The sequence below is a fragment of the Rissa tridactyla genome, chromosome 16 (genome assembly GCF_028500815.1).
Source record: "Rissa tridactyla isolate bRisTri1 chromosome 16, bRisTri1.patW.cur.20221130, whole genome shotgun sequence".
NCBI lineage: Eukaryota > Metazoa > Chordata > Aves > Charadriiformes > Laridae > Rissa > Rissa tridactyla.
Genome location: NC_071481.1, coordinates 1,839,081 through 1,850,730, shown reverse-complemented (window position 1 = coordinate 1,850,730; position 11,650 = coordinate 1,839,081). Strand labels below are relative to the sequence as shown.

Sequence of the window (11,650 nt, the reverse complement as noted above, 5' to 3'; positions counted from 1 at the left end):
AATGCATTTGTGTGCAACTTCTGTCTGGGTCCTCTCCCTCTGAGGGATTCGCAACCACTTGCGCCCCTGAGAAACACTGTTTGTTTTCCAAAGAAGTGGGATATTTTTGTAAAGCGAAAGGAGCTCATATTCTCGTCCACTCTGCATATTCCCGTGACTCCCACCACGCAAGTACCTTACACCCTTAACCCCAAGAAGCGAGCGAGGACTACTGTCACACAGATTCTCTCAGCTGAATCACATTGAGCTGCCCCTCAGTCCCTGCCCCTCCCACCACACAAAACCTTCTCACCTGAGGAGTAAAGCTCTACACCTGGCCGCCCGCCCGCCCTACGGGCAGCACCTGGGATCCAAGTCCTTCTTTCACATGAGTTATTTCACCTGATGCTGAGAGGAAACGCAGTCAGTGGCTGTAGTGCTGCGTACCCTCTGATGCCTTCCCGCGGTTTCTTCTCTAAGAGCTCTCATCCCGCAAACCTTGGGACAGTGCTGTAGAGCTGTGGGGGTCCTGCCACCGCCGACGGGTGAGTGCTGCCCTAGTGGGGACACACAAACTGGGCCTCGTGTTGCTGTTGTGCCCACCTGAATTAGGACGTCTTGAGTGTCCCTCAGTGTCTGTGGGAGATGTGCCTGAGCCAGCACTAAGTTATGTCCCTCAGATGTGTCCCCAGGCCAGGGAAAATACCTACAGCTCACCTTCGTATGACAATAAGCTGATTGTGATAATGAAATGAGTTTGTGCAAGCAAACTTCTATCTTTTGATAGAAGAAATGTGATTGATAGTTCTGCGATTTACAGGTGAAGTTATGGAATGTTTTGGCTAGAAATGCGTAATCCAGTTATGTTAGCCAGAAATCACACATTGCTCGCTTATGCAGGTTTTCATTTGTCTTTTGTTATGACAAAGAATGATTTTTTTCTGCCACGTTTTATCACTGATTTGTCATATATGTGCTTTTTATTGCAATAGGGGATTTGGGGTCTCTGGTAGGAGATACCATTAACTGAGAGAGTTCCTATACACGCTTCCACTCCTGGCAGTAGCGTGGTAAAGCAGTAGGTGTTTGGGGATTTGAGATGTTACTGTAATGGAAACAGTAACAGAAGTAATGACATAAAGTTGTTACTGTTATCCAGCAAATGATTTGGCTTTTGATACAGAAACCTTGCTATATAAACTTCTGTAATTATACAAAATGATTGTCAGAGTATTTAGAACGCTAAAAAGTCCTTACAGCAAACCAATATTTAGATATATACAGTTTTTTAATATTGCAGTATGAATACAATTTCATGAAGCTAAAGCCCTTGCAAAGTTTATAAATGATATTTTAACTTTTTTTTCCATTTTCAGCCACCAGGGGTCACAGTTACTGTGTTCCCCCTGGATGAATAAAGAAGTCAGTTCAAGCAGAATTTTAGGGGTTTTCAAGTGCATGCCTCGTGACTGCTACGTTTTAATGATCAGATGTCAGTCAGTGCTGGAAAAATCTTTTCCACCTACCAGTTTCTGTGCATGACATTGTAATTGTTTGTATGTGGCCAGATGAATAGGGTACCTTGATGAGGCATAAAAGTGATGTAGAGAGTTTATTTTTTCCAGCAGTATTGGAGTAGAATTATTTTAAAATTTAGTTGTCTAAGCTGATGCATCAGCTACTTTCTGTCACTTCTCTCACTAGTCTTTGAACTGCATCTGTAAAGGACAATTTAAGCAATTTCTTTATGCTGTAAAACTTGGGACTCTGCAGGTCGGTGGCTTCCATTTACACTTAAAGGTTTTGCCCACACAAAATGTTACTCAACATTTCCACACGAGAGTCCTTTTAAGAAGACACCACTGATGTATTACTGACATACACTTATGTATTCTTTTATTGTTGCTTCCTAAAGCTAGAGCTTTAGAAATAATCAAAGTTAGAAGGAACAAAGAGTTTTCTCTGCCCGATGCCTTCAATAACACTTAAACTGGAGTAATTTCATTTCACTCTATGTACCAGGGAATATTACTTTTAATTCTGGCCACGTTTTCCAGGTGGCTTATATGGGTCTGTCATGGCATTGCGGTGGGGGAAAAAAAGCACTGGGAAAAAAACCCCACCAAAAGAAATAGGAAACGAAGCTTTAAAAATGTGCAGGATGACTGGACCATAGACTACTATGCTACTGGAAACACATTTATAATGCTGTTTGCTTTTTTTTTTTCTTAAAGGGGTAGAATTTGACATTGCCTGTGTTAATGGGAGTCCAGCATTACCCGCAGCACCTTTGTAGCTAGTGGATCCTGCTGTGAAAGATGAATGTACGGTCTTCATGTGCTGGTCGGTTCTCTCAAAATACAGATAAGCTGTGTGCAGTCTGCTTGCATCAGAACCCTCTTGTTCCTTATGAATGCAGGTAAGGCGTTCAGCAAAATCTTCAGCCCCAGGCATTAGACATCTGAATGCAAATCTGAGCATGTAACAATGGGATGGTGATAGAACTGATTTGCATTCTCCAGCCAGAAAAAAGCCCCATGTGAGCCATCAGCCTACACTGAGAGATACCTGAATCATCTTACAATGCTCTTCGGGTAGAGAGCACCCTGGAAATGTTCTGTAGGTGCTGTCCCAAACCAATCATGATTATACCATGTAATCCAGAGTTAGATGGACGTTGAACTGAGGCAGATTCAGGATTCCTGATCTGGGAATCACAGCTTTGGGCTGGAACCAGCCAGAAGGTTCAGGCAGGTGCAGATGGACCGGTGGCTCTGGCCCCTGTCAGCGTGGTGAGCAAGCAAGAACAATAGGAGATGCATAAACAGATGTGCATAAACAGAATTCCTGTCACTTAGTCTTGAACTAATCCCCTCTTATCCCCTGCCCAAGATCTAGAGTTACTTTTTCCCCCTCTTCCTTTTCTCCTAACAATGAAGGCTCAGACTCTAGCGTTGGCTGGGGCTCTGCCTTCCACACCTTGCAATGCCTTTGCTGCTGGGCAAGGGCACATAGGTGAATCTTCCCAAACCTGACACAGGAATCTCTAGTTACAGGACTGCTGTTGTCCTACTTCATAAATTGAATTCGCCAGTCACAGGATCTACTGACCACAGCCTCATGTGAACTGCATAGCGTGGTACAAATAAAAAAATTGCTCAGTATTTTGGACGATTGTATGAGGAAACAGCATGCGTGTTGGCCAGTAGGAATTAAGATGTCAGCATAAATTAAGTAGGCTTGTAGTACCCTGCTGTGCAGTTGACCTGGGGCGAGGAGGAAGCAGAGAACTGTGGTAACAACTTGCAAGAGTTGGTAATTCAGATCCTCACTGAAAAAGAACACAAGAGCAGGAAAACCATAACCAATTTGGAACTGATTGTCTGGTCACTCCAGGATGCCACAGACCTCGTTTGCCTCTGGTGTGTCTAATAGAGATATCTTACACGGCTCAGTCTCACATTGCCTGCTTGGGCAAACTGAAAAGCACAATGCTGTGCTGCTGCTGCTATCAAAACAGGAGCAAAAAAACAACCGAGACTGCATGACAGTTTTAACCAAACCTAAAAGACAGTTGGAGGTCTCAGGAATAGTATGTTGACATGAGTTTGGGAACATGGGCAACGAGGTGGAGAGGGAGATTCAAATTTGCTAGTCCCTTAAGGGGAAGACAGCAACAGGAACTCAGCTTTGTTGCTGCATACTGAAGAATTCAGAGACGAGAGAAATGTTACAAGTCTTTCCGCCACAAGAAAAGCTTTGATCAGAGCTTGTACCCTATCAGGCACAAAGTGTTTTGAGTGTGAGACATAAAGCTACTGGAAACTTGTCCTTGTAAGTTCCACTGCTCACAAGCGTATTTGATCACAACAGGAAATGTATTTCTTCATTCTCAAACAGGCTGCATTGTCTATTAACTTTTTTCTCCCCCCCCGAGGTATTTGCACTTAAAGAGCACAGCTGTTACATTTCAGTCCAAAAAAGCAAACAGAATTATAAGCGGTTAAAATAACGTGAAGACTGCTACTGTCTTAACGTCCAGGCTCCCTATGTCTTCTGGCAATGACAACAGAACTAAGGAATCAGGCTGGTGGTTTCTAACCTTCTGAGAAGTGGTCGAGGGCACGGAGCTCTGGGATGCCTTTGAACACAATCTTTATAGACAGCACTGCAAAGGTAAATCCCGGACTAAGGATGCTGGTGTGTGCGCGTGTGTGAAGGAAGGGATAGTGGTCAGAAGGAGGGGGAGAAGGTCTTTGCCCTCCTCGTAGTCCTAAAAGGCTTCTCTTGGGACCTATTTTTTCTTGCATCCTGTAAATCAGTATTAAATAAGTTGAAGATAATAGCTACTGTCCTTCAGCTCACCAGAGCAACGTTTCTGTACCTTAACACCCAGGAAAGTCCTTTTGCTTGGGAAGAACCAGGCACAACCAATCTGCGGTTGTTGGAGTCTGAGGGAAGCTGGTGTGTATCTACACCAGGCTCAGGTTTTTTGCATTCTGAAATGGTGATGGGGACATGGAAAAAAAAAAACCAAAAAACCCACAACTTGGCCCACAGTTAGGGAGACAAGTCAGGAATGACCTGATTACAGGAATACTGCTGAGCTAAATGCCTACTTCCCACCCAGCCATGAACTGCAGTTTACGCAGGACAGCCCCTCGGTTTTCCCAGCTGCTGTCAGATCACAGTGGTAGACAGCACTACAGAGTTCTTGCTGAAAAAGTTAGTGCTATATTAGCGCTGAATGCTGGCCACAGCCCGAGAGGTTTCTAACTGTGAAAATCCTGCTGCAAATGTGATGATACCAATGAATTTTGACTTGTCGAACCCATTCCAGGGCAAGGCAAGGCAAGCTCAGACCTTCCCGTCACATGAGCAGCTACTGTCCTTTGTCAGAGAAGCGTGATCCTCCATGTCAAGTGAGACCTGAAGCAGCGGAAAAGAAGTGGTGATGTGTAGGAAACCCAGGCAGCTGCCGGAAGGTAAAATCAGTTCATGTCAAGAAACTGACTACATGCGGTCACTTTACAGTGGAGAAAAGTAACTAACTCTGTCCCTCAGCCACCAAATCTAGAAACCCCCACACTCTGTCATTATGAAAAAAGGAAGCTTGACATTCTTGTTTCACAATTGTACTTCCCTGCTTTTCATGTTTAAAGGAGCTTTTGCTTTCTTTCAGCCCAAATAGCTATAAAAGTTAGCACAGTCACCTGAAAATCAGAGGAAAGGTTGAGCAAACTACATGCACGGTGCACCATCAACCCAAGTTAGAGACAGGGCTTGTGCTTCACGTCCCAGACTGTTGGTCACACACGGTCTGCGTGCCACGTGCGTGCCAAAGCCGACCATTCCCGGCATCTCCAGAGCCAGCGCTGGCATCGCCTCTGTCTGACTCACTGCGTGGCCTTTGGCAAGCCATCCCAGCTCGCTGTCACCGAACACCAGCACACACACGCTGCGCAGCAAAGCCATATTACTGCCCCACTCCAACACCTCCCGTTACTGCAGGTGCCATAAGTGCTTTGCAACTGCAGAGTGCAATAGGCTGGGGAACGGAGAATTGAAACTGATGCTATAGCTGACCCTTCCACCTGCTCACCAGAATCCATTCTAGCCTCAGCCGTGTCCCACTTCCCGCTTGCTTTGTGTGTACTGGTAGTGTGGTGGGACTGGTGGAGTGGGACCGAAAGGAGACAGTCCTTGTCTTCCCGCAGCGCTGCTGTTTGGCGCCAGTTAAATGGACTGGGGATTCTGGGTGTGCTTGCCCTGAAAAGCTGAGGTGTCAGCAGAGTTATGAAACGCTAATAACGAAGTTTGACGCCTCTTAAGCTAGCTGCCTTTGCTATGCAGGCAGGTAACGGACTTTTTAACAGATATGGAGTGAAAATACGATCCCTGACATGTTCTGGTTGAGCTGTTTTCAGTTGGTGGACATCTGGGCGGAGGGGCAGATGTGCAGCTCCCTCCTCTCGCAAGCGCTCGCCTGCTCCGTGAGATTAGCTGCGGTTCTGAACCCAGCAAAGCCTTGACAAAAAGCTCATCTCTTCGCGCTGTGTCCTGCTGCAAGAGATGCTGCCTACTCGTTTTAGAAATTAGTAAAGTATTACCACTTTTTTTTTTCCCACTCCTTCAAAGAGAGGGGGAAATAGGTATTTACATAAACGGCTTCCCTGCAGTATTCGAGGAACAGCAACCCATTTCAGCAACATCTTTAATATTCGTGACAACAGCTGTTTTTTAAATACTGCCTCCGCTTTTGGTAATTCCAGCGTCTGTCGGGAGGCTGAAGCTGACTAAAATCCAGACCCCTAACTGGGTCAGCGGCCCAGCTCGCCAGCGCCGAAAAATAAACAAGAAGTGCTGAAAGAGCTTGAACCAATGTAATGGCAGATGTTGACACTTTGCTTTTAGGCCGCATAATTTACCAGTTGGGCAGCTGCGGCAGCTTTTTTCAGTTTTGGACCGTTTTTTGGTTACTCGTGTGCATTTCTGAACGTGTTTTTGGGAAGGGCGGTACAAACGTGGCCTCTCGCCCGGGTTTTGGGATGTTCGCTGACCGTGGGGCCCGGCTCTCCCTGCTCGGGGCCCGGCTCTCCCTGCTCAGGCCCCGGCCCCGGCCGCGCCAGCCCCCGCTCCGTTCCGAGGCCCCTCTTGACCCTTCTTCACGGCGGCCGCACACGGGGTTAAACGGCTCGTCCGGCCCAGCTCCTCCTTCCTGCTTCCCGTCGCCCCGTTCTTTCGCTTTCACCTTCGCCGCGGGGGCCGCGGCCCCGGCCCGGCCGGCCATGAACCTGGTGAGTGCGGGCCCGGGGGCAGGCCGGGCCTCCCCCGCGGCGGGAGGGGACGGGGAGCGGCCTCAACCCCGGTCCCCGCGGGGGCGGGCTGGCTCCTCGCACGGGAGACCCCCCCCCGTGCGAGACGGCGGCCCCGTGGAGAGGCGAGCCTGTGGCGAGCAGGCTGTGAGGTGGAATTCCCTTCTTGTCTCGCCTAAAGATTTTTGCCATGGTGCTGGTCGCGCAGCTGGACGGTGTGGAGGGTGTGAAGTGTGGGCGGGGAGAGTACCCCGTAGGTGCCGAGTGCTGCCCCATGTGTGGTGCCGGTAGGTAACCCTGGGCTGCTCGCCCTCCCTCGGCGCGGCAGCGGGCGACGGCCGCCGCTGTGCCCTGGCAGGGCCTCGGCGGCTGTCGGCGTCAGGCCAAGGTGACCTCCTCCGGGCTGAACTTACACCCCGCTTACAGCCGCGCACGGCCCCGTCCCTTCCCTTGGAGCCTCCAGAGCGGATCGCCAGTCTCTCTGCTGTGGTAGCTGGTAATATCACAGTTGCCGAGGACTTGCGCTTTGCATCTGGTTTCTGTTTTAGGCTTGTCTCTGCCGCTGCTATTGGGATGTTTCTGAGGCCCTTGTAGTTTATTTATAGCAGTTACAGGTGGTTTGATGCCAGTGTCAGCCCCTGGCCAGGTAAGCTTTCTTTTGAGGGGGGTTGTTTCTGGTTTTTAGGACTTCGGGTTTACAAGCATTGCACTGCCAGTTCCAGCACGACATGCATACCGTGTGTTGCGGATACATACACAGATCATCCCAATGGTTTAGAACGCTGCATGGATTGTAAACTGTGTGATAAAGGTAAGGAGGATGCTAAAGAAACAGTTTAAATGGATTTTTCATACCTTTCGTGTGTGCCTTCTCCCCATTTTTCTTGCTCCGTTTGCTTGATGAATTGGTTAGCATACAAAGAGCAGAGAGGCTCCTGTCACGGTGCAGCCCTCAGAATGCTGTCTGCTGGGTGATGGAAGGGAAAAACTGTCACAGATCCTCAGCTGGCACCACTGGGGGTTTGATCTGCAGCCTCTCCTTTAACGTTCACAGGCTGCTTCAGATCGCAGCCTGGTGTCTGAAGAGCTGCCTGGGAGAGCTCCACCAGCAGCGGCACAGCTCCGCCAGGGCAGCTCCTTTCAAAACGTCTGCGTTGGGAATATTTTGCTTTTGCCGTGTGAGTCACTTAGGACAGACTTAAATATGACCCAGGACGCTGTGTCTGTGAGGAACTGGGCTCTTGTCACGCGTCAAAAAAGGAGTCATCTTCACTAATCTGTTAGTTCTGGTGCTCTTCGCCAGTGCATCGAGGCAAGGCTAAATGTTCAGTTTTGCTTTTGTATGTGTTGATTGTACTCCTGTAAATACTGTGGCTGTGTGTGCAAATTTCTCTTAGGAGCCAACCTAGTGCCAGAAGTAGCATGTACCTATACGAAGAATACTGTGTGTGGCTGTCCACCTGGGTACTTTTGCAGTTATTTTGGGACTGAAGACTGCGAACTTTGTCAGCACTACACTGTCTGCTTTCCTGACAGTATGGTAAAAGTAAAGGGTAAGCCAACATAGCATCAATAACACCAAAGCCAAAGCTTTCTTATGGGGAATGCCTTCAGAGTTTGATTTTGAGGAGGCTGGCTGTCAGGTCATCCAGCAAAGATGAGTGAAGGATCAGAGTGAATGGGTAGGGCCAGCAGCACATACGAGGTGTGGTGTATACTGGTCCAGCGCACTGACTGCCTGTCAGAGCAGCAGCGCACAGCTGAAGGCTTGCAGGGTCCGAATACGTCCTAGGTGCTGAGGTAACTGATGTGGCCAAGAATGCTTTTTTTTCCTGTCTGCAAAGACAGAAGTGTTTGAAGTTTTGTCTGTTGGTGGAGGGTCTCTGCAGTGATCACTTGGTCATTTACAAAGACCATGCTGAACTGAAGCTCTCCTTAGCCACAGGTGCAGGTGGAAATCATTTGTCTTCTCCCTTATAGGTACAAAAACCACTGACAATGTGTGTGAAGCCTGTCCTCCTGGAACCTTCTCAACAGCCAACATGCCTTACAATTGTACATCACAGTCCACGTAAGCAGCTCTTGCTCTTTATGGGCACGGGATTAGTCTCTTTAACCTTTGGGTCTGCATTTTACTGCCTTTGAAGTAAGGCACTGAGTGTGGAATCCTGTTCCTGTGTCCCACCGTTCTTGGGAACAGCTTAACTTCTCTCTTTATAAACTCATTAACGTGACAGATTTAGCCTCTTGTCCTAGCTTGTCACTGCATGGGAGACTCAGACAGCTCTAACGGAGCTGGATGTGGACCCATGAAGAGCAGTGCACTCCTCTGGGTACCTGGGTTTCAGCCGACGCGTCCCTTAGCTATAGTAGAACAGGTGAGAGTTTGCTTCTGAGGAGAATCAGTTTGCATTTACAAGCATTAAAGAGTTAAAAAAGCCAGCTCCTTCTTGGATTACCCACCAAGTCAGAAAGCCCTTGGATGTGGAGGTGTGATCTTAAAAACAGTACAGCAGTTGCACTGCAAGGTCTGCTGACAGGTTCTAAGAACACGGTTCTTTCTTTTCTCACATCAGACGTCAGGAGGACGGCCTGGTACAAGGAGAGGGCAGGAATACCCCCTCTGCTGCAGTATTCGTTGTTCCTGTTGTTGTAGTAGCCCTGCTAGTTGCTACAGCCAGCCTTGCATACATCTGGCAAAGGAGGAGAAGGAAAAGCCGTGTGCCACGTAAGTACGAATAGCACGTGTATAAAGGGGTAGTTTTGTGATAGTATTTTGAAGAGTGGTCTTCGTTTTGCTAGATGTGGAGCTGAAACCTTAAAAGGCAGTTAGAGGTGATCTGCAGGGAAACACGTATGTTTCGGTGTGCCGCAGTTAATCTGTTGTAACGAAGCCTTAGGGGGTGTGCCTGTGCGGGCTCTCTGCCCACCCACTCCTACGTATGTGTAAAGACAAGACAACATGATTAGAAAAATGCATTAGTATAAAGTTCACCTTACTGCATTTTGACGGGACTGTTTTCTTTTCTTTGCAGCGGTGCAGGAATCGGGGGTGAGTATCTGCTTTTTTGCCCCCCTGCCCCAATATGTTGAAATCTGAAGTAGGTTTTTTGTTTAGTGTTTGTGTGTGCTATGTGTTTGATGGGCTCAGTGTGTACTGGAGCAGCTTGTGGGTACTGGGAGCATCTGTGAGTTCTAGAATCCCCAAGACTATGCAGTATAAACTCATTTATGTGATTCTTGTTAGGAGGCTTTGGATCTAGTCCCAAGGCCATTGTTGTCTCCTGACACTGTGTAAGACTGAATATTTAAGGGGATTTAGGAGACGGACTCCTACTAAAAAATACGAGTCTGTCTTATGTGACTGAGTTTATTTCTCTCTCCATCCTACAGTATTAGGTACCCCCTAGGAGTTCCTGTTAGTGATTTGCAAGGTCTGGGATCTGTGCAGACAGTGATGTGTTTCATAGGAAGAACGCTGAATGGACTGTGTAATTTGCACTGCTGATTTCAGAGGGGACCTGCCTTCCTTGCTCTTAAGGAAGAAGCAAAAGTCTAGCTGTTAGTAGTGAAAATAGCAGGCACTTGCTAATGAAAGCTGACTCTTCATACTCTCTGTTTTCCTTTGACATGTTTTAAAGGGTGGACAGCAGGGTCAGGCTTTGATACTAACCACGGACAGTCGGGACCAAACAACTGTTCCTGTGCAGGAAACCTGTGATGATCCAGAGGAAACCCGGTCTGAATAGCCATTTTTGTTTGAACTATTGTGGACAATGGAGATTGTTTAAAAAAAAAAAAAGACAAAAAGGAAAAGACACCTTGAAAATGAAAAGGAGGATCTGCAAGGGAGCTAAGGAAAGAGCCAAGTGGCATCTTCTGAAGCACGGAAGTTGGAAATAGCTGATTGATCAAGGCGTTGGTTGGTATCGTCAGGGGTTGCAAAGCTCGTTCCTTTTCCATTGCCGCTTTATGGAGCAGTGGCTCATGTGGTATGCCAGGAGCTTCTTTCTTACTTACCAGCTGGGACAGTTACCACCTGGTGTGCATGCAACTATTCCAACATGTGTTTGTTAGTGGAAAAAAATAGCTTTTTTTCATTTTAAAAGAACTAATACATAACACATTTTCTAAAGGCATTTTGTACAAATTTTTCCTTTTTAGAAGTAAAGATCAGCAAGTTCCAACCCCCTGCCCTGGGCAGGGACACCTCCCACCAGCCCAGGTTGCTCCAAGCCCCGTCCAACCTGGCCTTGAACCCCTCCAGGGATGGGGCAGCCACAGCTGCTCTGGGCAACCTGGGCCAGGGGCTCACCACCCTCACAGCAAAGAGTTTCTTCCTTGGATCTCATCTCAATGTCCCCTCTTTCAGTTTAAAACCGTTCCCCCTCGTCCCACGGCTCCCCTCCCTGCTCCAGAGTCCCCCCCCCAGCTTTCCTGGAGCCCCTTTAGGGACTGGAAGGGGCTCCGAGGTCTCCCCGGCGCCTTCTCTTCTCCAGGCTGAAGCCCCCCAGCTCTCTCAGCCTTTCATGAATGACTTACACACTATTATGGTCTTTTGCTTGTCACCTCTGGTCTAACCTGTACTCATGTGTTACAACACAAAAAAGTTAAGGTGACTGTGATGTCAAGAAATAAAATTCTTACTAATGAAAACACATTCTCTCTGTAAAAGAACTTTGCTGTTACCTGAAGTGAAATTGCCAAGTTCCTTGGCTGTTGGCATTATCTTGAGGAAAAGCATTGTTCTTAAAGAGCATCACGGTGGACCTAGATTTTTGAGGAAGGATTTGGTGAGGATAGTAATGCTTTATTTATCGGCTAAGCCTGAGGTGAAGAATTGTTTATAAAATGAG

At 47.7% G+C, this 11,650-nt stretch overlaps 1 protein-coding gene across 1 annotated transcript; it reads left to right on the top strand.

Annotated features, from left to right (window-relative positions):
* The first annotated feature begins 6,548 nt into the window (after window positions 1-6,548).
* TNFRSF14 (TNF receptor superfamily member 14) lies at window positions 6,549-11,454 on the top strand. The gene is made up of 8 exons (XM_054222441.1): window positions 6,549-6,776; window positions 6,976-7,081; window positions 7,480-7,605; window positions 8,192-8,347; window positions 8,775-8,865; window positions 9,371-9,522; window positions 9,830-9,846; window positions 10,436-11,454. Exons 1-8 carry the CDS (start codon window positions 6,768-6,770, stop codon window positions 10,541-10,543), a joined length of 765 nt encoding a protein of 254 aa, XP_054078416.1. The 5' UTR covers window positions 6,549-6,767; the 3' UTR covers window positions 10,544-11,454.
* Window positions 11,455-11,650: the final 196 nt, after the last annotated feature.

Bases quoted from the DNA above. Each gene is read 5' to 3' on its own strand.
- TNFRSF14 (XM_054222441.1), top strand. The intron at 7,082-7,479 runs GTAGGTAACCCT...TCTGGTTTTTAG, and splicing joins CTGCCCCATGTGTGGTGCCG to GACTTCGGGTTTACAAGCAT. The intron at 8,348-8,774 runs GTAAGCCAACAT...TCTCCCTTATAG, and splicing joins CAGTATGGTAAAAGTAAAGG to GTACAAAAACCACTGACAAT.